Here is a 27,782-nt window from a genome sequence, read left to right as displayed (position 1 = left end):
GAAGCAGTGTTTTTCTAGGCTTCCGGTCGTTCGTTTTTACGGTATCGTGAAGATGAGCGGCAAAACTTTTCTTCGGTGTGAAACGTCTTCACTGCTGAATCCCAACAACAGATTGCATGCACAATTTCTGCAGCAACCCTTCAACTACAAGGTCTGTCAAGCATTAGCATAAGCCGATAGCGTCCTCACGTCACACGTGGGGCGCAAAATGACATGAAATGTCGTAATTGGTATGACGTCACGTTATCTCGGACAGCTTGGCCTTTATTTTTTTTTAAAGGAGAAACAACAATTCGATTAAATTAATTCCACTTTTTAAAGATGGTTGCTTAAAGTATTCAGTCATGCAAAACATGAATTTCTTCAACATCTGACAAAGGAGAAAATAATGTTTCAACACCAAACATGACAGCACTTATGTGCACAACCATTTTCTGACGTCGGCTATACCCACGCACATACATTCATCACTGATACACTATCAAAAGTGCATGTGTTAATGGGTATTAATGAAGTCAGAGTGAAGAGTGGGAAATCTGAGATGCTGTCTGTGTTAGATGGCCACGCCCTGTAAATACAGGCTTTTATGTTTTACTCCACTATTACACATGAAAAAAATGAAATACTGTGTTTTTCAATGTATTAAACAAGATTCTTTGTGATGGGATCCATATTGAAAGAATCTGGCCAGACCGCCGGAATCGCACCAGCCGAACCGCTGGACCCGTGTTGGCGCAGCTCCAACGACCCGGGCCGGCGGGACTCATGCAATCCGGCCAGAAGACCAAACTTCGCGCATTCACCTTAGTCTTAACCCTTTTGTACTGACTCCATTTTGAAAGGTTTAAAGAAGGCTCATCGAGAACCACTTGACAATTTATTCGGGTTGACAGCGTTCAAATGGAAAGGCGAGGAGGCAAACCCATTCCAAGGTCACCATATCAGAAGTCAACAAAAGGTTCCCAAGAAAAAAAATGACAACACTTAGTTAAACATTGTCTTTTGAAGGCGTTCACGGGGCGGGCCGTGGGCAGGAAGAAGGGTGTGTTTGGGATTATTGTCTGTTTGTGGATTGGACAGGAGGATTCAGGAGTTACTGTTGTCCGGGCAACGAGGATTGTGGATTTTGCCACCTCAATGTCAAAGGGGCACTTGGAGTCTTGTCAGTCGTGTTATCAGTTGGATATCGAGCGTTCTCCGGTGTTGTGTTGGGACAGAGCGTCCCGTGACTTGTTGTGGACACTCCGGGAGAACTGATTGTAAGAGTTGGTGCGTCAGTCTTGCTCATGACGCATACGTTGGGCTTCCGTGATAAGAAGGCGTCGTGTATCTTTAATGCCCGATATTCTGCTTGTTTCCTTAAACTATGGTATGAGTGCTATTTATTTTATATTAGTTGGGTTAGAGTAACACCTACAGTCAAACAGTAAATACGAGAAACGATACTATTCCCTGATTGATTATATTAAGTGTGTTAGAATAATGCAAACTGTTAGACTGTGCGTACGAGAAAAGGTACTATCTCCTTCAATATGATAAAATGTGTTCTGTTTCTTTAAAGTAATGAAGAAGTGGAAATCATCATCAGGAAGGCAAATAATTCTATTGAATCAATCACTGGGAGGCATTTTGGATTCTCCTGCCTAAATTTACTGCGCTTGTCTTTTTCAAGGTATGTGCGGGTCTTAAAAAAAAAAAAAAAAAAAAAAAGAGTCTTAAATTCAATCATTTAAATTTAAGTCCTTAAAATGTCAAAGTCCAAAATCTCATTAAAATCTATTGACATTACCTTACTAATGCCACTACTAATTTTACTGTGTGCTTATTTGTATGACATTGTGAACCACTGGGAATAAATTCATACACTTTGCAAGTAATTTGAGGCCTCCAATTTTCCTTCAAATCCTTGTACGTTTTTTGCCGGTATCTACAGTGAGAAAAAAAAATACTTGAACACCCTGCGATTTTTCAAGTTCTCCCACTTACAAATGGGTGGGTTTGAAATTTTCATGGTAGGTGGTTGTCCACTGTGAGAGATAATCTAAAGAAAAAAAAAATCCAGAAATCACAGTGTATGATTTTTTAAAACAATTTATTTGTATTATACTGCTGCGAATAAGTATTTCAACACCTTTTAGCTAGAATTGTGACCTGTTAGCCGCCTTTGAATAGTCCAACGAATAAGTGGAGTGGGGGTGGACTTTTTGAGTCTGACTTTTTAACCTGTTTGTGGCAGTTAGCTGCATATAAACACCTGTTCACCACATACAATCAGGTAGACTCCAATTCCTAACATGGTCAAGACCAAAGAGCTGTCCAAAGACACCAGAGACAGAATTGTAGACCTCTACAAGGCTGGACAGGGTTACAGGGCGATTGCCAAGCAGCTTTGTGATATAAGATTCACCGTTTGAGTAATTATTAGAAAATGGAAGAAGCTAAACATGACTGTCAATCTCCCTCGGACTGGGGCTCCATGCAAGATCTACCTCACAGGGTCTCAATGATCCTAAGAATGGTGAGGAATCAGCCAAGAACTACACAGGAGGAGCTGGTCAATGACCTTAAAGGAGCGGGGACCACCATTTGCAAGGTTACTGTTGGTAATACACTAAGACGTCATGGTTTAAAATCATGAATGGCACGGAAGGTTCCCCTGCTTAAACCAGCACATGTCCAGGTCCATTTAAAGTTTCCCAATGACCATTTTGATGATCCAGAGGAGTCATGTGAGAGAGTCATGTGGTCATATGAGATCAAAATTGAACTTTTTGGTTTTAATTCCACTCATAGTGTTTGGAGGAATAAGAATGATGAAGAACACCATCCCTACTGTGAAGCATGGGGGTGGTAGCATCATGCTTTAGGGGTGTTTTTCTGCACATGGGACTGGACGACTGTACTCTATTAAGGAAAGGATGACCAGGGCTATGTATTGATATATTTTGAGGAATAACCTCCTTCCCTCAGAGCATTGAAAATGGGTCGTGACTGGGTTTTCCAACATGACAGTGACCCGATGCAGACAGCCAGAATAACCAAGGAGTGGCTTCGTAATAAGCCTATCAAGGTTCTAGAGGGGCATAGCCAGTCTCCAGACCTAAACCAAATAGATTTTTTTCAGAGGAAGCTCAAACTCTGTGTTTCTCAGTGACAGCCTAAAAACTTGATTGATCCAGAGAAGATCTGTGTGGAGCAGTGGTGCAAAATCCCTGCTGTAGTTTGTGCAAAACTGGTAAAAAGTTACAGGAAAAGTTTGACCTGTAATTGTAATCAAAGGCTACTGTACCAAATATTAACATTGATTTTCCCAGGTGTTCAAATACTTATTTGCAGAAGTATAATACAAATAAATTGTTAAAAAAATCATACACTGTGATTTCTGGATTTTGTTTTTAGATTCTCTCCTATAGTTGACAAGCACATACCATGAAAATTTCAAACCTACCCATCATTTCTAAGTGGGAGAACTTGCTAAATCTAACTGTATGTGAAATGGGTCTTAAATTTTATTAGGGTCTTAAAAAGGTCTTTAAAAGTCTTAAATTTGGCTTGTTGAACCCTGCAGAGACAGTTTTTGTGGACTTCACGAAAAGTTGTTTTGTGCAGGTGTCTGTGCTGCTCCCTGACTGTGCTCAGTCCCAACTAGAAGCCACCCTAAGGACTTTCCAAAGCTTCTACCTGATCCATAACCTTCCTCTCTATGAATTACTGGACAAAGGCCTCCATCAAGGTAGAAAATTATCACGGGCCCCCCGTGTCGCCCTCGCGAACTGACGACATCCACGCGTGTTTTAGGAAGCGTGTGCGGCCTGTCCTACAAGACACGCATTGATGAAGATAACTGCGCCTTCCTGGAGTCAAACGGTAGCAACAAAATTACAAACATGCCGGCGGATGTTTGCACTTTATCTTGCCGCTAAAACGATGAACATGTGTGTGCAGGACGTTTGTCTTTATCACTGGATAAAGACTCGTACGAGCTGTTCGGCGTTGAGGGCAAAGCCTGCAAAGCCAACTCCGGCAGATATGGTGTGAACATGGCTGCCGTGGATTCATTGAATTTCAATGGGAAAAATCCATTTGAGATTCAACTTTGCTCTTAAGTCAACATGCAAGTACGAATGCAGATTGTGACATATGCGCAGTGGTGACCGTGGACTTGACGGACGTCAGCATGGCGCCGGGCGGGTGGGGTTACAAGCGTCTCCTCAGCGGCCTGACATCACGCCTCCCTCTGAAGATGGACTTCCTGTTGGCGACTCCTTCAGGTAATTTCTTGCATGTTCGACAACGCTGCCATTACACGGGGTCATGAGTCTTTAGCCAAAGCGACAGTAAATCTTAACTTGTTGATGGCGATAGACGTCCAATCCATTTGAACTGAGAATGAACGGATGTTCATTTGCTTCAAGCTCTCCCAGTTTAGCTATTTCAGTCAATGGCAGCCATTGACTTAGTTACAAGTCAAGACAAGTTAACTCCCCTGCCCACTTCAAATAGATTGGACATCTAATTTCTGTCAATGACAGCCATTAAAGGGGAAGTTGAGAATTCTTGACATTAGGCTTAATCTTATAGTTAGCGGGGGTTTAATTAGTCGGTGGAGTTAATTTCAACTAAGGGGCCGTTTACATGGTGACTCTCCGAGAATACGCAAAATTTCAAATTTGCATTTATATGGGCCCGTCTCCATTCCAACAATGTCACAATTCTGCATGAAAACGATGTAGTATTCATGCCAGGCTCTAGGGGGCAGTGCAGATTTACAAGGCGACAGCGAATGATGCACTCTAACCCCACCAAGATCCTCAGCTCGGAAAAAAATATGCCCACCCATTCGAAGCAATGGCATTTTTCTTTTGTTCAAAAAGGCACAAAAAAGGAAACATTCAACATTTAATTCCAAAATATTAAAACAGTAAACTAAAGCTGCCATTCCGCCATATTTGCTGTTTTTAATGTTTCGTAGCACTGCTGCACACGCCCAATGTGACGTGTAGGAGTGCTGACATTAACGGCGCGGTCTCACGCTGCGGGAGCTTTTGATATGCATGCGAAGCAAGCCCCCCTCAATCCCCCGCAGTCGAATTCTTCCACTTTGGAGGCAGGATTCAGAATTTTTCCTCTTCGCCGACATCATATGCATGTGAGGCCATTTCGCTACTCAGTCATTGCGTCCCAGAGTCGCCATGTAAACTGCCCTTAATTCTGTGCAGTTTCAGGACTCCAGAGTGGCAAAGCTAGCGCGAGTCAATAGTGCCTGCTTAGCATGCCAACAAAGAAAGATATTAACAGATCTAACATAGTCAAATAAATTCAAAATGCAGATCACTGTTCGAAATACCCATGCAGCCAAAACAATGTCACGCCAAACTGCTGTAAATCATTTCATCCTGCAGGACTATTGTTTTAGATGCGTAATGCGACCATAATAGTAAGTAGTGCTTCAGCCACTAGCTCTCAGTCAGCCGGGGAGTCCCTTTCATTCCCACAAAAAAAACAAAAAAAAATCAGTGGTGAAAAAACCAATGCCGTATCACTTCACCCAGCTTGTCTAGACATCCGTTCCCTGCAGAGCTGCTGGATTACAAATGTTGCTGTCAATACTTCAATTATTGACATGCAATGATACGTTTTAATAACTCTATCCTAAAAACATGGCCAACACTATTGATTGCATGAGTCATCGGTGATTCTCATGCGTGCATATGTTGTTTTTTATTGGTATGCTAAGCAGGCACCATTGACTTAGGCCACTCCAAAGCCCTGAAACAGACAAACAACTAATAAACTATATGGAATTTGTTAAAAAAAAAAAAACAACTCCACTAACAAATTGAGCCCCCGCTAACTCGAAGATTAAGCCTTATTTCAAAAATTCTGAACTTCACCTTTAAAGCAACAGTAGGTAACTTTTCAACCTTAATAAAAAAATGTCATTACATTTGTGATATGTCGAATGACAACCAGTTGAATGACACCTTTTTTATATCTTGAGGGGGTCTGTATCGCTTTCACCGGCACTAATTAACTTAAATGAAGGTGGCAGGAACCCTGCCACACACAAACAAAAACCTACAAATGTGCTTACTGCTTTACGGCATACCTTACCTTATTACTATTCATCCTTCACACAGCCGCTGGAAACAACTGTTCTTTAATCCATCTTCAGGCAACCGGGAGATTAATTTTTGATTGATGATTTTACCACACTGTGCGCGTGTTCACTGGTCCTCATGGGAAACAGTCTTCCTTAACACAATACACTACCGCTTTTGTCCATCGGTCTCACTAAAATCAACCAAAACTGAGAAGTTACAAAGTGCTTTAAGGTAACTCATTTACTGCCAACAGAGGAGAGCTGTCAGCATGAGTTAACTCAGTTCAAAAGGATTGAACATCTCTTGCTTACATTGCAGCCAATAAGGTAACTCCACTGTCAGCCCTCCAAGTTTAAATGGACTGGACATCTATTGCCATCAGTGGCAGCCAACTTTACTTGTTCGCCTTTCCCCCCAGTTCGGGGAAGGCTTGCAGTCAGGAGCGGATCCACCAGAGTGGCATGGGGTAACAATTCCCACCCTAGTTAGCACAGATGGGGGGGGGAGGGGGATAATAATATAAGCTCCTGTCAATTTGACATTTACTTCCATAAATTACAATCAAAAGTAGTGGTGTCAGTGAGGACCCTTATAATAATATTTTATATGACTAGGACACGCCCCCCCAAATGTCCCCAAATGACCCGATATGGCCAGGACTCGCCCCCCAAATGACCTGATATGGCCAGGACACGCCCCCTAAATGTCCTCAAATGACCTGATATGACCTGGGAATGTCCCCAAAATGTAACCAAATCAACAGGAAGTGACCTGATATTGTCCCCGAAATGTCCCCAAACCAACCTGGGCAGGGCTAAGATCTGTATCCCCACACAGCAAAGACCCAGAGTTATTTCTCCAGAAATTGCAGTTTCTAGTTAAAAGAATATATATATGGCACGAACTTGTGCTTTTTTTGTAGTGTCTGCATATGATTTTTTTTTTTAAAGCAAATTGATTCAATATGTATACACATCTGCTAGATGTTGACACTAGGGGTGTAACAATCTATGTGGATCATTGATGCACATGGACTGAAAGTAATTCAATCAAAATGCAAAATAATTATAATTTGAATATGCTGTTAATTTGTACATTTAAAAAAAAGTTTAATCTACATAATTGTTCTACAGAGCAAAATAGATTCGCATTTTTTATTGCTTTAGGTAAATTGAAACGGATTGTCTTAAATAGCTTCATAATTATGTATTGGCCCAAATATAAGACGGCCCTGATTATAAGACGACCCCCTTTTTTAAGACTCGTTTGAAAACCAAATTAATTTTTATACAGAAAATAATTACATTACATCTGAAAGAAATGATTATAACAATATATTTGAGAGAAAAAGCATGTTATTTTGCCTCATTCAAATCTTAATATCTGAACATTTAAATATGGAAACTAAAGCGCAATCACATTCGTAAATGAATGGCTTCGGGTTTTTGCAATGTAAACCAATCTATTGTGATAAAACAACAAAATTGCAATAACTGCAGTCATGAAACAAATCTGAATAAGGAAAAACATTGCAATAAAATAATGCAAACTTGAGTAGCTGAGATCTCTCATGACAGAACATTGCTTCAATATCTGGCGCCATCTAGCGTCGTGAATGGGTATAACGTCTAGACCGCGAATATAAGACGACCCCCACTTTTTCAGTCTCATGTCAATGCAAAAAACACAGTCTTATAATTGGGCCCATACGGTATGTATTAAATCGAATTAAGGCCCTTGAATCATTGAGTATAATATACTATAATATACTGGTCCAAAGAATCAATTATATTGCCGTGAAATATTTGCCACCCTCAAAAAGATCAGTCCCCCCTTCTCGCCACATCAATATTTTTCTAGATCTGCCCATGCTTGCAGTGAGTTAATTCATGGGTTAGAATGGATTAAACGTCATTGGGCAGCCAATGAGTGAACGCCTTCACGTTTTCTCGCCATCAGTGGCAGTCGTTAACTCAGTTAGTGTCAAACCTTACAGTTCAACTAGGGCTTGCAGTGAATGAGTTAACTCGGTTCAAACAGATTGGACATCTATTGCAGTCAGTGGCACCTAAATAATTAGACTTGGCGTGTTTGTTTTGTACGCAGGTAACAGCGACCAACTGCAGTCACTCCTTTTGCAATACGATTGGTCGCAGCACACGCCGGATGTCGTCAGTCGGCTTCTGAATGACCTGACGCTCCCCAGCCTGTTGACCTCTGACCTGCGCTCGCACGACCCCTTCGACTTCCTGGAGTGGCTCGGGGCCGTCCAAGCAGACATATGCCAGTGAGATGGCATGACCGCTGCCCACGTAGCGTCATTTCTTTTATCACTTTTGTCTTCTTCATCCTTCTTAGAAACAACGCCAGCGACGACTTCTTGTCCACGTTGGCGTATCTTCACCCGGTATGTGCGTCTATGCCGAGCTCGCTTCTCCTGTCTGCGCGCGGTCTGCTGCTTCCCGAAAACGTGGAGACGATCGTGCAACAGCTCAGGTAAGCTCAGACCGATCCTCGCTGCTCATCGGCCAACACATCGTTGTTTGTCGCAGGCGCATCTTTGAGGAGCCCCACTCGCCACCCTGGGCAGCAGTCACAGTTTACGGCTTTGCCGACAGTTTGGACCCGTGCCAGCGACACTTCTACACACTTCTGCTTTTTCCTGACCACGCCTACTCTCTTTACCTGGCCACGCCTGCCTCGTGACCACGCCCACCCGCTGTAAAATTGAAACATAGTGGCATCAAAATATATATATATTAAAAAAAAAAAAACATTACGGTATTTGTTATGTCTCATTTCATTTTCAAGTTTGAAAAACTGGAGTAGTTCTGGTTGTATTTTTTTCAAATAATGTCTTATTTTGTTGCCAGACTTCTACAACCCTTTATATTTCGGTAAATAAAGACTTGTGACAGTGCCTTGTTTAACTTGTTCGAGCATTCGTCCCGCGCAGTCAGTGGCACTGAAAGATGAACGGTCACATCCAACTTTTCTCCGTAGATACATATACAGTACTTTGAGCTGCACACTACAAAAAACAAAAGGTTTTAATATGCAACATCAAATGGCACTTATTTGAAAAATCTCCCCCAAAACAGTAGTCATTTCTTTGGGTGGTTTTAGCAGATATTGCTAAAACTAGCATTTTAAAAAGTGCTGAAGCCTGAAGATGTTAGCAAGCCTTAAAATTCCCCAAATGGTAGTTGTGTATGGAAGTAAATCTATGCCACCGGAGTTTAAATTTATTTTGTTTTTCAAAAACCAACCCCAAAAAAATTGGTCTAGAGATCCAAGAAAAAACTTGCGGTTCGAATTTTTACCATTTAATTTTTTCTGCATTAAATTTCTGAATTAAAAAAAAAACAACTCACGTGTGTCATAACTCATTAACTGCCGGCCCCCCCAGTTCAAGAAGCTCTGCGGGAACTCTGTTCCAGTGGATTGGGCATCTATTACTGTTAATGGCAGACAAGGAGTTAACTCATGAGTTAATCCACTGAAAATTTTATGGCTGAATTTCGATGCTAAAAAAAAATCAACATTAGAAATACAAACTGATGTCACCAATTCCGTAGGTGTTACGATTGCAAACTTTTCCGTGGATCCGTAGACCAATATATACTAGTCCTTCTCATTTTTTTTATTGTGACAGAGTTAATTATTTTCCATAATGTAATCAAACTTTCATATATTTTAGATTCATTACACACAACTGACATAGTTCAAGCCTTTTATTGTTTTAATACTAATGATTTTGGCAAAAACTAAAAAACATCCCTATCTCAAAAAATTAGCTTATGTCATCCGATCAATATATATACTGTGTGTGTGTATGTATGTATATATATATAAATATATATATATATATATATATATAAGGGCTGTCAAAAGTATCGCATTAACGCGCGGTAATTAATTTTTTAAATTAATCACGTTAAAATATTTGACGTAATTAACGCACATGTCCCGCTCAGACAGTATTCAGCCTTTTGGTAAGTTTTACAGCAAGGCTTTTTGTGCTGTCTAACAGCGAACTCTTGTGGTCGCTTTGCGACATGGTTTTTTGTCTTCTTGCCAGTTCAATATGGCTGCACGACGTCTCGGGCTGACGCCTACGTTGTAATGTTGTGCTTATATGATCCTTGGACAAGATGTGTCCGTAAGTATAGTTGTTGTATAGAATGTACATATTATGTTAGCAAGCGAAATGTAATATTTTTTGTATGAGACGCTTTTTGTTTATGTTTAGTGAACTTGTATAGCGTGCTAAGCTAACGTTGTTGCTAATGCAATGCTTGTGTACTTTTTTTTTGTAGTTTTACGACGGTCTAAAGAGGACAATGGTTTGAGGCCATTTTATTAATAAATCAGATGAAAAAGGAAGAAGTCTGATTATTAAGGCGTCGTTCACTAGCTGTCTAGCTTTGGAAAAAGTAGACACTTCGGAGTGAGGACAGCATAGACAGATTTAAAGGACAGTAGAGTGAAATGCCCACTAGTCCTTATGTACCGTATGTTCAATGTATATATCCATCTTGTGTCTTATCTTTCCATTCCAACAATTTATTTTACAGAATATATATATAATTTACAGAAAAATATGGCATATTTTATAAATGGTTTGAATTGCGATTAATTACGATTAATTTTTAAGCTGTAATTAACTCGATTAAAAATTTTAATCGTTTGACAGCCCTAATATATATATATATATATATACTGTATATAGTGTTTTTAAAACAAAAAAAGCAACCTTCAAATAATTATGTTAAGTTATGCACCATAGAGTTCACTATCAGTTGACAGGAAACCGGGCGAGGGCCGCTCCGTAGGGGCCTATTTTCAAAAACTTAATTCAAATATTTTCAAAACCAAAGCCGCTAGCGACCTAAAACCGACACCTCCCTTAGGCATATATTTAAAATTTTATGATTTGATACACTTCAAAACTGTTCAGATGATGTAAGGACCCACTCAAATTGTTTTCCGTCCAACTTACAAATTCGCGTCCAAGCGAGGGAATCCAGTTATGATTTGAGAGGGAACAGGTTGTTTACTCATGGCCAAGTTAGAACTACCTTAAAATCATTTTCGGTTACTAACATTGGCGCTCGCCTCTGGAATGCCATTGACCCTGCACTGACCAACATAGGGTCACTAGCTGCCTTCAAAAGAAAATACAAGGACAGTATTCTGAGTCGCCACCGTGATTGACCTTCTATACTACAATTCAACTGCTCGAGCGTCAAACTAAGGTGCTCTGCCACACACACGGACACAACATACTGTTCCCACAACAACTAAATGAAGGAATGTCAGGGGCAAAGATAAGGTAGTCACAACATAACATGCTCTAATAATAAGCCCCATCGTAAAGACTGAACATTAACTGCTGACATACGTGAATGCTGTCCACCTTCGATTAGAACTGTAACAATTGTGTACAATGGAGTTACTAATCGAGTCGCCGAGTTCACTGGACAGGATTTTTTCAACAATGCGACCTACATCGAGCCAACGCCCATGTCCGGCCAACACCTTAACGTCTGGATATACGGAGGCGCATATGTTTGACAGCGCTTCAGATCGAGGATGTAGAAGATGTTTTCATTTTCAGCACACTGCTGGTTCTCGCCCTCTTGCGCGAATCAGGCCAGGGTGGATGAAGACTGAACCACCTGAGCGGATTACGGCGAAGGTGGGCCTCCGTGACTCCCTCGGCTATTCCTCCTTACACAAATCTGACATTCACCCTAATCGATGAACTTACAATTGATTGACAACTTTACCTAAGTGTTACGTCAAATCAATGACTTTTGGGAAGAAAATTCATGTGAAAACAAAAGAAAAAAAAAAAGCTGTTCATGTACCACAATGTATAATGCCTAGTCTACCATGTATTGATTTTGCGTCCTTGGTCTAAGGGGACGGGACTTGATAAGCATATGCTTCTCCCGTCGGCCCCAGTCTTTTCTTTTTTCGGGTTAATCATATCACAAAGCCATCTTGTAACTGCAATGATACCGATGATGTTGACAATAAATAAATAAATAATAATATTGGTCTCCATGTGCAGCGGCATCAGAAAAATTCAAAGTCGTTCCCTAATAAGATCCCAATTAATTTGTTTTTACATAAGTATAGCAAAACTTAAAATGACTATAAAATTCTCAGATTTAAGATAGATGCACAAAAATAACCAAATGCAGGGATAATCTATATTTTCGGGATCAATAGCAATAGTCAACATATATGTTTTTGCCCGAAATAAAAATTTAGATTTAATTTTTATTGCAATTTTAAAACAAGTTTTCAACAGCTAATAAATCACTCAATTTTCACATCAGAAGCACAGTGAAGCTTTGCAGCCAATTGGTTCAAAGCTCATTGTTTCAAGAAGCTTCATTTAGCCATCATTGCTCCCTTGGGGGAGACAACCTCTGCTGCCACCTGCTGTCAACACTGTTGTCATCCAACATGCCTCCTAGCATGCAGTGCAGCGCTACAGGTGTAAATAAAAATCTGAATTTATGTTCTGTGCTAATTATTTTTTTTCAGTTACTGTTCCATTTGTTTCATTAATTGCTAGTTATAGTATCTGGTAACACTATTTGACAGTGGCACCATAAGACTGTCATTACACAATTATAATTATGACATGACACTGTTCTGAGCATTAATGAATGCTTATAACAGATGTCATTTAGTGTTATCTGGCAAATTATTTTACTTTTGAATGGATGTAAAAGATCCAAGCTGGACATAAATGGAATTAGTGACATAATTTGCCGGATGACAATCACATAAGCATTCAGTAATGCCAATGATAGTGTCATGTCATAATTATGACGGTCTTATGACGCCGCTGTCAAATAAAGTGTTACCTATTGACCCAAATAAATCAACAAATAAGCCGCACTGGACTATTAGCCGCAGGATTCAAAATGAATGAAAAAGTAGCAACTTATAGTCTGAAAATAACGGTATTTGAATTTTAAGTTTTTCAAAATAGGCCCCCTACGGAGCAGCCCGCACTCGGTTTCCCGTCAAATGAAAGCGAAGTCTATGCCGATGCCTCGACTCTCGACTGATTGCCTCTATGCCACGCTGCATTGAAGCACTCATTTCTGCTAAAGGATTCCCAACCAAGTACTGTATTGAAGGTATAACTGAACTCAATTATTTGAAGGTTGATGTTCTCTGTATTGAAAACACTATTGGTTGGATGAAATATGCAATTTTTTTTTTTTTTTTTTAAGATATTTTTGTTTTTCCCTTACTTTTTTGCCAAAATCATAAATATTAGAACAATAAAATGCTTGAACTCAGACCCGGCTGCAGAAAGAAATTACAGGGGGGGGCATTCGATTGGGGGGGGCACTTCTTCAATGTAAATTTGTGGCGTTTTTACCCGTTATATTTTCTGATGATGGTGTCAGTCAGTGAAATTGCAGGAGGTGGCAGCGCTATCCCTTCATGTTGACTTTCGGCCGCGTCTTTGTCATGGCTTGAGTTCGTCTTTAGTTTCTTGAAAAAAACACGGATGTCCATTCCAATTTGAATTAGCAACCGAGGAGCCGCTCAACCGCCATTTCTGTAACCGAAGCAATCCCTATCCAATCGCAGTACCCAATGGCCGGCTACTCAGCCCGCCTCCCTTATCTGTGATTGGCTAGAAATTGCCTTCATTCGCTGCTCAGATTGGTTGAATTGAATGACAACAGATCAAGATAGGATGAATACATCAGTGTTTTTCAACTTTTTCTGAGTCACCGGACATTTTTACATTGGAAAAAATCTCACGGCACAACACACCAAAATGTTCCAAAATTACTGTAACGAATCGGGTTATCATGTGTCGGGGGTGTTTGCATATGTTCCTCAATGCCGCCACATTATAACCCGATTCGTTACATTACTTTCTGTACAGTATATTTAATTATAAAATAATTTCTCAGTATTTATACTTAGTGTGAAAAGCCTGTTAAGATGAACACAAAGCCAAAAAAATGGCAGGAATCTTCTACAACAGCTCTTAGTCTGTTTTTTTTTTGTTTTTTTTTTAGCAACAAAGTAACTGGCTTTCAGGGCTTTCTTGTTTACCTTTGCAGTTTTTCTCAAAAAGTTGCCCATTTTTCTGTGTTTTCACGACAGCGAACAAAATAGTCAATCAACTTGTTCTGAAGCGACAGGCGTTCATTTGGAGATGACGATTAAGCTTGTATATACACGGCACTAGATAGCTGCTTGTGTCACGTTCAAGAACTGCTCGGATTTCTAGCCATCACCCACCTTGCTGTCCTCGATAATGTGTTGGAATAATACACAAAGGGAGGATTGACGGTCGTCACATATGGATAAAATGGAAAGGACACTTTTATCGACACTTGACGAGTCAAATGATGAACAGTAGACGTGCTGGGGTCCACATTGTTGCGGAGAGCAAGGTGGCTGATGGCTAGAAATCCGAGCAGTTCTTGAACGCAACACGAGCAATGCCTCGCTCATCTGCACAAAACCAAGAACTTTTTGCCTACTCCTGCCTTCTTACTGCACCTTTGCCCGACGATGTTAAAAAAAAAAAAAAAAAAAAAGCACCATTGGATAATTTCTCGCGGCACACCTGACGAGCTCTCACGGCGGCGGCACAATCAGTTGAAAAACACTGGAGTAGAGTGTTCGTCCTCTGTGTGTGTGTTTTTGTGGAAGATTAAAAAAAAAAAAAATTATAAATTACACAGTACATTCTAATCGAGCTAGGGCGGGCACAGCAGTCTCAGGGCGGGCCCGGCCCCCTAATGCCCATGCTGCCGGGTCTGCTTGAACTACTTCAGTTGTGTGTAATGAAGCTAAAATATATGAAAGTTTCATTCTTATCATTACATTATGAAAAATAATGACTATCACGATGTGCTAATTTTTGAGAAGGTCTAGATTTTCACATGATTATTTTCTGAGACATTCTGACAGGCACAAGTGGATGCACCAGATTTTCAAAATAAACTTTTTTTTGTTACGATTGACACCACCAAGCACCCTGGCGAGCAACTCATTGTTCTGCTCGACTCCCCAAAAAAAATTTTTTTTTAAGTGACAAAATAGGTCAGTCTGGAGCAGTCCCAGGGTCAGTGTTTAGGGACACTGAATAAAAATGCCATGATCAACAGAGGGCTCCTCTTGCCATCGTAGGAAAGGTACAAACCGGCGTTTACCATCACTAGCTGCCGAGCAAACACCACGAGGCATCCACCGAGATGCATGGAGTCAGACTTCCTGTTTGGTTTCCTTGCCTCAATAAACCTTTCATAACTTACTTTACGCTTGCATTTAAATCAGTCCACAGCGAGCAGTTCTAGTAGAGCTCTCTGCTGCTCTGTAGGTGCTGCAAGATGGCGTCGGTTCCCTGCGACGAGCCCCAAATCCTTTTTAAAGCTTCGCACTCGCGCTCGTTGGTTTGCTCCAAATAACTTCGGCTGGAGTTCCTCATCAAGGCTTTGGACTCCCTCAGGACCTGATGGGTATGGAGGTAGATGTGTGTCTTTATTTTAGTTCGGTGAAACTGGCCCCACATCAGACAAAAAATTATATAAAAATGATGTCAATCGTTTGTGCTACATTTGTGCTGTAAAAAGTTTCGTTTTAGTGATACAGTGATCCCTTGTTTTTCGCGGTTAATGAGGACCAGAACCCACCGCGAAAAATGAAAAACCGCTAGGTAGGGCCAACCCCAACCCCCCCACCCCAATTTTTTGGCGTGTGTACAATGTATTTATTCAGATTTAGCATTGGAAAGAGTTACTTAAAAGACATGTGTTTTCACCCCCCCCCCCCCCAAAAGTATAATTAAAATATATATATATTGTACAGTGGGGCAAATAAGTAGTCAACCACCAATTGTGCAAGTTCTCCCACTTGAAAAGATTAGAGAGGCCTGTAATTGTCAACATGGGTAAACCTCAACCATGAGAGACAATGTGAAAAAAAAACAGAAAATCACATTGTTTGATTTTTAAAGAATTTATTTCCAAAATAGAGTAAAAAATAAGTATTTGGTCACCTACAAACAAGCAAAATTTCTGGCTGTCAAAGAGGTCTAACTTCTTCTAACGAGGCTCCACTCGTTACCTGTATTAATGGCACCTGTTTTAGCTCATTATCGGTGTAAAAGACACCTGTCCACAACCTCAGTCAGTCACACTCCAGACTCCACTATGGCCAAAACCAAAGAGCTGTCGAAGGACACCAGAGACTAAATTGTAGACCTGCACCAGGCTTGGAAGACTGAATCTGCAATAGGTAAAACGCTTGGTGTAAAGAAATCAACTGTGAAGGCAATTATTAGAAAACGGAAGACATACAAGACCACTGATAATCTCCCTCGATCTGGGGCTCCATGCAAGATGTCACCCCGTGGTGTCAAAATGATAACAAGAGCGGTGAGGAAAAATCCCAGAACCACACGGGGGGACCTACTGAATGACCTACAGAGAGCTGGGACCACAGCAACAAAGGCTACTATCAGTAACACAATACGCCGCCAGGGACTCAAATCCTGCATTGCCAGACGTGTCCCCCTGCTGAAGCCAGTACACGTCCAGGCCCGTCTGCGATTCACTAAAGAGCATTTGGATGATCCAGAAGAGGACTGGGAGAATGTGTTATGGTCAGAGGAAACTAAAATAGAACTTTCTGGTAGAAACACAGGTTCTCGTGTTTGGAGGAGAAAGAATACTGAATTGCATCCGAAGAACACCATACCCACTGTGAAGCATGGGGATGGAAACATCATGCTTTGAGGCTGTTTTTCTGCAAAGGGACCAGGACGACTGATCTGTGTAAAGGAAAGAATGAATGGGGCCATGTATCGAGAGATTTTGAATGAAAATCTTCCATCAGCAAGGGCATTGAAGATCAGCATGACAATGATCCCGAGCAGATCTGCATGGAGGAATGGGCCAAAATACCAGCAACAGTGTGTGAAAAGCTTGTGAAGAGTTACAGAAAACATAAATTCTTTAAAAATCAAACAATGTGATTTTCTGGGTTTTTTCCCCCCACATTCTGTCTCTCATGGTTGAGGTTTACCCATGTTGACAATTACAGGCCTCTCTAATATTTTGAAGTGGGAGAACTTACACAATTAGTGGTTGACTAAATACTTATTTGCCCCACTGTATTTACAATTCTTTTATAGGTCAATCTGAGGTCAACCAGCCCACCATTTTGATTAAAAATGGTGTCAATCGTTTCTTCCGTAAAAGTTTAGTTTGTGCTATCGTTTTTGAGATATTAACGTTGAGTGGTGATGTCACACAGCCCCCCATTTATTGACAAATGGACCCAAAATGGTGCCATTCGTTTGTGCTGTAAAAAAAATTGTTTGTGCTGCTATCGTTATGTCAATGTTGAGATATTAATTTTGAGTGATGACGCCATTCGCAGCTTTTCCGTATCCAACTCCTGCGGCTGACGGAGTGTACCAACTCTCTAAATAACAGAGGGGTGTCCCAACAACTAGCGCAAACGTAGCACAAACAAATGGCACCCCTTTTGGTCCATTTTGCAGTAAATAGGGGGCTTGAGATATTATTTCGAGCAATGACGTGACTCGCAGCCCCCCCATTTACTGCAAAATGGATTCGAAGGGGTGCCCTTCATTAGTGATACGTTTGATATAACCTGGAAATGTCGCTGAAATGTAACCACGTACGTAAGGACACGCCTCCGTTATTGAGAGAGTTTGTACGCTCAGTCAGCCACGATGCAGGGGCTGCGATTAACATCATCACTCGGGTCTGCATGACCTCAGATTAACCTATAAAAAATACTTGTAAATATCCTAAAAATGAAAGCAGCACAAACAAAACTTTTTACAGCACAAACAAGCACAAACATTTTCAGGTTGTTGTACCCTTTTTCAAGTCAAATTTAATGCCTTATATGACATTATTATTAATTAACAGTGATTAACATTATTAAGAACTTCAAAATATAATTTAACATGAAAACATGTCATAACAATTTCTGAAGGACAAAAAAACTTTTTTCACTGTAAACAGAGCTGCTGCCACAGACCACTGGTATTTTTTTCTCCTCTCATGTGCAACTCGACAACTTTGAATACCAATGTTCTTAACTAAAAATTGTTTTTGCAGAGAAAAAAAAATTTTTGAATGCAAAAAATATTTCAGAAATGTCAAAAATGTCTTTTTTGAAGCTATCTTTTTTCTGTTTGGGCCAAATTATGAGTAGGACATTTGTGTCTAAATCAATCAATCAATCTCCAAAAAAGTTCAATCCAGAAAAAAAAAGAAGTTACAATATCAAAGAACAAAATATGCAAAGTTACCCCCCCCCCAAGTATTTTTTGGACACCTAGCGCCATCAATGGCAGTCTAACATGATCAGGCTAGGATGGGTCATAAAAGTCAGATCAGGAACTATTGGTGTCTCTGAGACTTACGAGCGAGTCCACGGCGACCAGTTCTTTAACGCGTAGCATGACTTCCTGCGTGAAGGTTGCCGGCCAAAGAACCTGCGAGACCAATCCTTTGGAACACGCCTCTTGTGCCGTCAACTTCCTGCCGCTCAGGAGAAGTTCGTTGGCCTGAAACCCCCAAAAACGTAAGCCAAAAACGGTGGAGTCCAGCGAGCGTCCGACATACCGAGGGGGCACCCATGATGCGCGGGAAGGTGAAGGACGCGCAGGCGTCAGGCGTCTGGCCGTACGCGGTGTAGGGCGTCTGGAACCAGGCCTTTTCGTTGGCCCAGACCACGTCGCAAAGCGGCAAGATGGCGGCGCCCAGGCCCAGCGCCGGTCCGTTGACGGCGGCAACCAAGGGTTTTCGGAACTGGATGAACGTGTTGACGAAGGTCCTGAGCGTGCCCGTCACAAAAGTCAGACATCCTCTTCTCGCGGGCGGCGAGAAAGGCCGCTTACCTGATGATTTCGGCCATCTTGATGCTTTCTTTCTTCCTGTCGTCGGCGAGACGTTTGACAAAGTCCACAAAGTCCAAGCCGCGGCAGAAGACGCTGCCCACGGCGCCCAGCAGCACTAGCTTGCTGTCATCAGATGCCGCCGTCGCCATGGCACTCTGGATCTCCTTCATCACCTATGCCAGTAAATGTTAATTCTATTAGTGCCGTTGAAAATGATAGACATTCAATAATGTGGTATCCAATCATCCTTCTGCTGAGAATTTAAATTTGGTTTATCAGTGGTAGACGTTCAAATTCATTTGAAATTGGAGGCCTGACAGCGGATGAACGTGTGCTCAAATTGGCAGTGAATGAGTTAACCAAGTCCAAAATGATTGGACATCTATTGCCGTCAAAAATTAGCATATTGTGATGAAGTTCATTATTTAAATTACGATATCATGAAAAGGTACTCTAAAGAAGCTACTAACCTAATCATCTGAATCAACGAATTAACTCAAAACCCCTGCGAAAGAGTCCTGAGGCTTTTAAAAACTCCCAGCCTGGTTCATTACTCAAAACCGCAATCATGGGCAAGACTGCCGACCTGACTGCAGTCCAGAGTGCCATCATTGACACCCTCAAGCAAGAGGCTAAGACACAGAAAGAAATTTCTGAACGAATAGGCTGTTCCCAGAGTGCTGTATCAAGGCACCTCAGCGGAAAAGGAAAAAGTGTGGCAGGAAACGCAGCACAATCAGAAGAGGGGACCGCACCCTGAGAAAGACTGTGGAGAAGGGCAGGGGTCGCGTTAACCGAATATTTTCCGTCGTTGACCGATTTTTTAAAACGGTGACGGAAAAAACTGAAGTCCATCCGTCATTTTGACCGGTTGCAATTCACACCCCAGACCACAGGGTGGCGAGTGAGCATATTAATTAGCTATTGTCTCTCTTGATGCGTGACATCGTTGGCCTTACTCTGAAAAATGTCAAGGCAACTGAGTGTCCGAAGTTTCTTCAAAAAGCCCCAAAACGACGATGGTGTTGATAAAAGAGGTGAAAAAACAGGGACTGCACAAGCGGGCACGCAATTCAAGTCCATGCGCACCAGGAGGAAAGTGTGAGACTACGTTCAGGCCACAGCAGGTGAACTGTTCATTTCATTGTTCCATATGCTACATATGGTAGGCTACCTAACTACTGGGGCCACAGTCAGCTGTTTTTGTCACTGCGGAGAAAAAGTTACATATTCATCTGCTTGATGTGTGATGGCACGGTGTGGATTCTCTGTTAAGCTTGTTCGGACAGAATATTAATTTAAAATGAATGAAAACTAAATACTATTGAATATGTTGAAGCGGTATGCAATGTTAAGAGTCTTGTTAGCTGTAGGCGCACTATCCTAGACCACTCACTATCCACTCGCGGGGGCCTGCGCTTGTCAGTGACGTTCCTTATTCTCGCTATATGATTATACAACTTTAACATTTGTTAATAATACGCTCTGTGTGTAGTATCATCCATCGCTTTTCCTTTTTAAATGGGCACTTATAAGCGGACGCAAGAAGTAACAACGGGAACATTTTTAAACAGGCATTTCACGGGAGAGCATTTCGACTCTTCGGCCAATCATATGGCGAGAGCGAGTGGATAGTGAGGGGACCGCGCGCGGCTCTTAAGTGTCTCTGTCACGTGACTGTCGTAGCCGGTAACGCGCTCGGCCAAATGGACACACAAGTACGGAAGGTGAATTATGCCAAACAAAGGGTCACCACAATGTCATTATCATCATTTTAAAAATTTAAGTGACGGGTAAAAATAGATTATGAGCGGATTTTTATGACCCTGTCAGTCAAAATGACAGACAACGAAAAAGTCTAGCGCAACCTCTGGAGAAGGGCCAATTCCAGACTTTGGGAACCTGCAGAAACAGTGGACTGAGTCTGGAGTAGAAACATCCAGAGGGACCGTGCACAGGGGTGTGCTGGAAATGGCAGAAGCGCCTGACCTGGGCTACAGAGACGCAGCACTGGACTGTTGCTCAGTGGTCCAAAGTACTTTTTTCAGATGAAAGAAAATTTTGCATGTCATTCGAAAATCAAGGTGCCAGAGTTTGGAGGAAGACTGGGGAGATGGAAATGCCAAAATGCCTGAAGTCCAGTGTTAAGTACCCACAGTCAGTGATGGTCTGGGGTGCCATGTCAGCTGCTGGTGTTGGTCTACTGTGTTTTATCAAGGGCAGGGTCAATGCAGCTAGCTATCAAGAAAAAGCTTTATGGAGATGAAGATTTCATTTTTCAGCACGAGCTGGCACCTGCTCACAATGCCAAAACCACTGGTAAATGGTTTACGGACCATGGCATTACTGTGCTCAATTGGCCTGCCAACTCTCCTGACCTAAACCCTATAGTAAATCTGTGGGACATTGTGAAGAGGAAGTTGACAGACACCAGACCCAACACTGTGGATGAGCTTAAGGCCGCTATCGAAGCATCCTGGGCCTCCATAACACCTCAGCAGTGCCACAGTCTGATTGCCTCCGTGCCACGCCGCATTGAAGCAGTCAATTCTGCAAAAGGATTCCCGACCAAGTATTGAGTGCATAGCTGATATAATTCATTGAAGGGTTTTTTTTGTATTAAAAAACACTTTTTTGTAGTGGTAGGATGAAATATACTAATTTGTTGAGACAGGATTTTTTTGTTTTTCTTAAATTTTTTGCCAAAATCATCAATATTAAAACAATAAACGGCTTGAACTACTTCAGTTTTGTGTAATGAATCTCAAATATATGAAAGTCTAATTTTTATCAGTACATTATAGAAAATAATGAACTTTATCACAATATCCTAATTTTTTGAGAAGGACTAGTATATAGTCTACAGGTGTCAAACCGATTCCAGAAAGGGCCAAGTGGGTGCAGGTTTGCTTTCCAAACCAACGAAGAGGACACCTTTTCACCAATTAGATCTTTTACATGTGTCATCAGTTAAACTTTGTCAGGTTCTGCTTGTTTCAGCAGGAAGTTCATTGGTTAAACTCTCTGCACGTTATCGGTTGGAACAAAATCCAGCACCCACTTGGCCCTTTCTGGAATCGGTTTGACACCTGTGTGCTGTGATATAGTCGAATCGTCTCAAAATATGATTCTAATTCCCATAATAATGCTATTTAAGACTTTTTTTAATCCTGTCGTACGCACTTTAATGAGTCAAAAGGAGGTCACGCACCTCTGGGTTGAGCGCGTTGTTTTCCGAGCTCTTGGTGGCCAACATAATGTGCGTGAAGCCGTCTTGTTTCTTGACCAGGATGTCCCGATAGCGGTAGGCGCTCTCCGTCTGACGCACGCTAAAGCGCAAACGTTTGTCAAAAGCAGCGCGCTCCTCCGGACGCCGCTTGGCTGAGGTGCCCGTCGCCGCGCCGATCGCCGACGTCCCGCCGGCTTCCTCCGGAGTGCCTGAGAAAACGCCAAGTCAGACAGTCAGAAAAGTCGCGCCGTTGCAGTTCGGGCAAAGGGTGTCAAAACTACAGCCTGCGGACCAGTTTTTATTGGCCCACAGCAAATGATGAAAATATCGGTCCGCACAGGAAGCTTCAACTAAGCCTGTTCAGACAATTCTCAGCTTTAACACGAGACTGAGCTAGTGACAAGTTGGAATCAATGCAACTGTAGAAATTCAGTACAGTGGTAGCTCGACATACGATCGCTTCGACACACGATCTTTTTGACATCCGACGTACAATTTGAGACGCCATCTGTTTCTACATCCGACGACATGCTCGAAATATGACTATTTATGACAGCGGTTTCTTTGTTTCCCGTAAGACGGACGCACGGCAAATTTTCTTGTGAGAGAAATCAACATAGGTTCCATAAGACGTTAGTGCAGGAGATGCAAAAGGAAAAAAGTAATGCTTACCATTGAAATGAAGGTGGAAATGACGGAAAAATATAAGTGTGGTGTGCGCATCCGTGAACTGGCTCGACAATACGGCCGTAGAATGTCTACTCTTGACCGTCCTACTCTGACCTCCCTTCGCCGGTCTTTATAACATAAGGTGACAATTATTATTATTGTAACATTGCCAAATAAATTACCAGCTTTGTCTGGTTTCTAATCATTTATTCCATCAACTTGTGCGACACAACACGCCTACTGTCCGCCACAGTTGACGCAAGCAGAAAAACATTAAAAGAGAAAGTAAAATCTCTACCGCACTATCTCACTGTCACGTCAGCCACGCGGTGCATTCAGGTACAGCACGCAAAAAATGCCCGCGTTGTTTTCCGAGCCTTCGTTGCATTATTACAGGAATTATTATTATTAGAGCTGAAACGAGTACTCGAGCAACTCGAGTAACTCGAGTTTAAAAACTGATCCGAGTAATTTTATTCACCTCGAGTAATCGTTTATTTTGACAGCTCTAAGCATCACGTTTTGCTAGGACTACTTTTAATGCGGGACAACGCGCTGTCATGTGCGGAGAGGAAAAAGGGGAAAAAAAAAACTTACCGCAGCCGACAGCCGCCACAAACGACGCCGACGTTGCTAAATACTAGCCCGCACAATGCTACATTGGTAACAGGCAGCGTCTGGCGCGTCTCATAGAGATCACATGTATGTTGAACTAGATGCGAAATGACAGACTCGGCCGCGTCTGGGCAGCGTTTGTAAACAGCCGCCATCTTACAGCAGTACAGCGCTAAGCGCTCATAAAGAGCGCTAAGCGCTAATAAATAAGATTAACGTTACTGTCGCTACTAGCTCACGGAACGTTAGCCCTGCGGAGGGCTAGGTTTCAATTAATTATGACCACTGTCGATGCGTGGCTAACGTGTCTTACATACAGGCTTTAACATAACATAGCATTGTGGAGTGATGAGGGTGTAAAATAAAAACTTAATCATGCTAACTATCAATTTTAGCTCAGTAGTCATTGCTGGATAAAACACCAAGTAGCACTGGTCCCTAATGTGCTCCAATACAGCCTGTATCATACATTTATTTTGAACACTGCAAAAACTCAAAATCCTATCAGGACTTACAGTTTAGACTAACTTAAAACTTAACTAGAATTTAAAAATGGCTTGACACAAAGAGAAATTCAATTGAAACACGTGGGAAAAAAATCCTAACTTTTAAGTGATTTGTGTTATCAAGCGTAACGGCATTTTTAGGTAAGATATATATATATATATTAATAAGATCTAAAAGTTTTTTGAGTGAAAGCAGTGAATTAGTCTTTTTTTTAAAATTCTAGTTACACCTGAGATGCAATTGTTGGCTGTTTTCAACAATATACAAAGAAAATAAAGACATTGATTGACTGAAAATGGTTCAAGATTAGATGAAATGTCTTGTTTTCTCATGTATATGTATAATTGCTCTTCACCTAAAAATATATTTGTTTTATCCGATTACTCGATTAATCGATAGAATTTTCAGTCGATTACTCGATTACTAAAATATTCGATAGCTGCAGCCCTAATTATTATTATACTGTGCTGCAGCTCAGTTTCAGGGTGTTGGCAATCTTCTTGTAGCCTTGGCCATCTTCATGTAGCGCAACAATACGTCTTTTAAGATCCTCAGAGAGATCTTTGCCATGTAGTGCCATGTTGGAACTTTCAGTGACCAGTACAAGAATGTGAGAGCTGCACTACAAATTTGAACACACCTGCTCCCTATGCACACCTGGACCTAGTAACATTAATGAGTCACATGACATTTTGGAGGGAAAATGACAAGCAGTACTTAATTTGGACATTTAGGGATGTAGTTTCTAAGGGGTGTACTCACTTTTGTTGCCAGGGGTTTAGATATTAATGGCTATATTTTGAGTTATTTTGAGGGGAAAATAAAATAACTATTAAATAAGCTGCACAGACTACTTTTCATTGTGTCAAAGTGTCATTTTGTCAGTGTTGTCCCATGAAAAGATATACTTAAATATCTGCAGAAATGCGAGGGGTATACTCATTTTTGTGATACACTGTATATACAGTGGGACAAATAAGTATTTAGTCAACCAACAATTGTGCAAGTTCTCCAACTTGAAAATATTAGAGAGGCCTGTAATTGTCAACATGGGTAAACCTCAACCATGAGAGAGAGAATGTGGGAAAAAAAAACATAAAATCAAATTGTTTGATTTTAAAGAATTTATTTCCAAATTAGAGAGGAAAATAAGTATTTGGTCACCTACAAACAAGCAAGATTTCTGGCTGTCAAAGAGGTCTAACTTCTTCAAACGAGGTCTAACGAGGCTCCACTCGTTACCTGTATTAATGGCACCTGTTTTAACTCATTATTGGTATAAAAGACACCTGTCCACAACTTCAGTCAGTCACACTCCAAACTCCACTATGGCCAAGACCAAAGAGCTGTCGAAAGACACCACAGACAAAATTGTAGCCCTGCACCAGGCTGGGAAGACTGAATCTGCAATTGGTAAAACGCTTGGTGTAAAGAAATCAACTGTGGGAGCAATTATCACAAAATGGAAGACATACAAGACCACTGATAATCTCCCTCTATCTGGGGCTCCATGCAAGAATTCACCAGGTGGCGTCAAAATGATAACAAGAACGGTGAGCAAAAATCCCAGAACCACACGGGGGACCAAGTGAATGACCTACAGAGAGCTGGGACCACAATAACAAAGGCTACTATCAGTAACACAATGCGCCGCTAGGGAATCAAATCCTGTACTGCCAGACGTGTCCCCCTGCTGAAGAAAGTACACGTCCAGGCCCGTCTGCGGTTCGCTAGAGAGCATTTGGATGATCCAGAAGAGGACTGGGAGAATGTGTTATGGTCAGATGAAACCAAAATAGAACTTTTTGGTAGAAACACAGGTTCTCGTGTTTGGAGGAGAAAGAATACTGAATTGCATCCGAAAAACACCATACCCACTGTGAAGCATGGGGGTGGAAACATCATGCTTTGGGGCTGTTTTTCTGCAAGGGGACCAGGATGACCAATCTGTGTAAAGGAAAGGATGAATGGGGCCATGTATCGAGAGATTTTGAGTGAAAATCTCCTTCCATCAGCAAGGGCATTGAAGATGAGACGTGGCTGGGTCTTTCAGCATGACAATGATCCCAAACACACAGCTAGGGCAACAAAGGAGTGGCTTGGTAAGAAGCATTTCATGGTCCTGGAGTGGCCTAGCCAGTCTCCAGGTCTCAACCCCATAGAAAATCTGTGGAGGGAGTTGAAAGTCCGTGTTGCCCAACGACAGCCCCAAAACATCACTGCTCTAGAGGAGATCTGCATGGAGGAATGGGTCAAAATACCAGCAACAGTGTGTGAAAAGCTTGTGAAGAGTTACAGAAAACGTTTGGCCTCCGTTATTGCCAACAAAGGGTACATAACAAAGTATTGAGATGAACTTTTGGTATTGACGAAATACTTATTTTCCACCATGATTTGCAAATTAATTCCTTAAAAATCAAAAAAAGGGATTTTCTGTTTTTCCCCCCCCCCACATTCTGTCTCTCATGGTTGAGGTTTACCCATGTTGACAATTACAGGCCTCTCTAATATTTTCAAGTGGGAGAACTTGCACAACTAGTGGTTGACTAAATACTTATTTGCCCCACTGTATATTACCCTCCCCTCTTTTTTCATTTTCAAAGATTTTTGAAAAAGCTCCAGGGAGCCACTTTGGCAGCGCTAAAGAGCTACATGTAGCTCTAGAGCCGCAGGTTGCTGACCGCTGGGTTAGGATTAGCTCTTCCTACCTGTGCCTCCGTTGAGGGTACGTTTGGCAACTAGCACTGGTAGCGGGATGTCACGACTCTGTGACCGGATCCCCATGCGGGCACGAAGTCGGGGGACCTGCAGCGCACCGGCCGGCTGCTCCAGGGCCACCTCGGGGGGCACATGGTGGGCGTCACGAGCACCAGAGTCCGTGCCGCGGGCTGCCTCGCTAGGCGCCGCCTCGCTTGGCGCAGCCTCACTGGGCACTGCCTCACTGGGCGCCGCCTCAGCATCCGGGGGTCCGTTCATGGGGCTTCTGGGCACCAGAATCTTGATCCCGCTTTTGGACAAATCCAGGCCGCGGCGGGCAGGACCTGTCGAGGGTGCCGACATCGGGGGTGAAGGACCCTGGAAACCGGCGCCAGGGAGTGGGCGTGCCAAAGCGGCCCTAGGGTCCGAGACCAAATCTGGGCTGAAGTCGTCAGGGGGTATGCGCGGGTAGCTCCGGGTGGAGCGCAGGAGGGCGGCGTCTCTGTGGCGGGTGGCGTAGTGATGGTTGAAGTGGTGCACGTATGACATGCACATACTGAGGTTACTCTCTGGCTCCCATGTATCGCCTTCGCAGCCATACCCCCGCCACCGCACCAGGTACTCGGTCCGCCCCTTCTTGTTTTTGCGTCTGTCCACGATTCGCTCCACCTGTGGTCAAAAGGCATCTCATTTGCGTATTTCACTCATCACAAGTATAGATGCAAGATGTTGACCATTTTGTAGAAGTGACGTCACTGCGAAGCCACTAATCAACTTTTTTCCCCCAGTCAACTCTTTCCATGTTAGCTCGCTAACGTATTAGCCTCACCTCGTAAAAGTCTTCCGTTGCCATCGAAACGGCGCGCGACGGCCGACAGGTTGAGGTGAAGCTTTACGTGGTCGCCACCGTGATAAGCTGGCGACGTTTGCGACCCCCCCGCGACGTTTAAACGTCGTGACGACGACTTGACACGAAGCACTCGGCTAGCTGTTAACCGTTATCTGTTTGTCTTTTGCT

The 27,782-nt window shown here is 42.2% G+C and overlaps 2 protein-coding genes across 3 annotated transcripts; one reads left to right on the top strand and one right to left on the bottom strand.

Annotated features, from left to right (window-relative positions):
* The first annotated feature begins 30 nt into the window (after positions 1-30).
* rpp40 (ribonuclease P/MRP 40 subunit) lies at positions 31-9,035 on the top strand. The gene is made up of 8 exons (XM_057858007.1): positions 31-151; positions 3,610-3,733; positions 3,799-3,867; positions 3,946-4,032; positions 4,149-4,271; positions 8,211-8,391; positions 8,463-8,600; positions 8,657-9,035. Exons 1-8 carry the CDS (start codon positions 53-55, stop codon positions 8,808-8,810), a joined length of 975 nt encoding a protein of 324 aa, XP_057713990.1. The 5' UTR covers positions 31-52; the 3' UTR covers positions 8,811-9,035.
* Positions 7,456-27,782, bottom strand: LOC130930213 (chromodomain Y-like protein). Of its 2 annotated transcripts, none has more exons than XM_057858006.1 (7): positions 27,594-27,782; positions 26,776-27,433; positions 22,259-22,485; positions 19,048-19,220; positions 18,773-18,983; positions 18,571-18,714; positions 7,456-15,618 (listed from the first exon to the last, which is right to left on the bottom strand). In XM_057858006.1, the coding sequence occupies exons 1-7, from the start codon at positions 27,615-27,617 to the stop codon at positions 15,460-15,462; spliced, it is 1,596 nt and encodes a 531-aa protein (XP_057713989.1). In that variant the 5' UTR covers positions 27,618-27,782; the 3' UTR covers positions 7,456-15,459. The 2 variants fall into 2 exon arrangements, 1 of the variants encoding a protein (XP_057713989.1); XR_009067010.1 differs by having other exon boundaries at positions 15,469-15,618; positions 18,773-18,958.

Source organism: Corythoichthys intestinalis, chromosome 14 (assembly GCF_030265065.1).
Source record: "Corythoichthys intestinalis isolate RoL2023-P3 chromosome 14, ASM3026506v1, whole genome shotgun sequence".
Classification (NCBI taxonomy): Eukaryota; Metazoa; Chordata; class Actinopteri; order Syngnathiformes; family Syngnathidae; genus Corythoichthys; species Corythoichthys intestinalis.
This window is presented reverse-complemented; position numbering and strand designations above follow the sequence as displayed.

What these genes read in the sequence shown, in the direction of transcription:
- LOC130930213 (XM_057858006.1), bottom strand. Translation starts at nt 27,617, where the DNA reads ATGGCAACGGAAGACTTTTACGAG. An exon ending in TACCCTCAACGGAGGCACAG is followed by an intron (nt 22,486 to 26,775) that starts GTAGGAAGAGCT and finishes GCGTTTTCTCAG; the next exon opens with GCACTCCGGAGGAAGCCGGC. An exon ending in AAGATGGCCGAAATCATCAG is followed by an intron (nt 18,984 to 19,047) that starts GTAAGCGGCCTT and finishes GGGCACGCTCAG; the next exon opens with GACCTTCGTCAACACGTTCA.
- rpp40 (XM_057858007.1), top strand. Translation starts at nt 53, where the DNA reads ATGAGCGGCAAAACTTTTCTTCGGTGTGAAACGTCTTCACTGCTGAAT. An exon ending in AGCAACCCTTCAACTACAAG is followed by an intron (nt 152 to 3,609) that starts GTCTGTCAAGCA and finishes TGTTTTGTGCAG; the next exon opens with GTGTCTGTGCTGCTCCCTGA. An exon ending in ACGATCGTGCAACAGCTCAG is followed by an intron (nt 8,601 to 8,656) that starts GTAAGCTCAGAC and finishes TGTTTGTCGCAG; the next exon opens with GCGCATCTTTGAGGAGCCCC.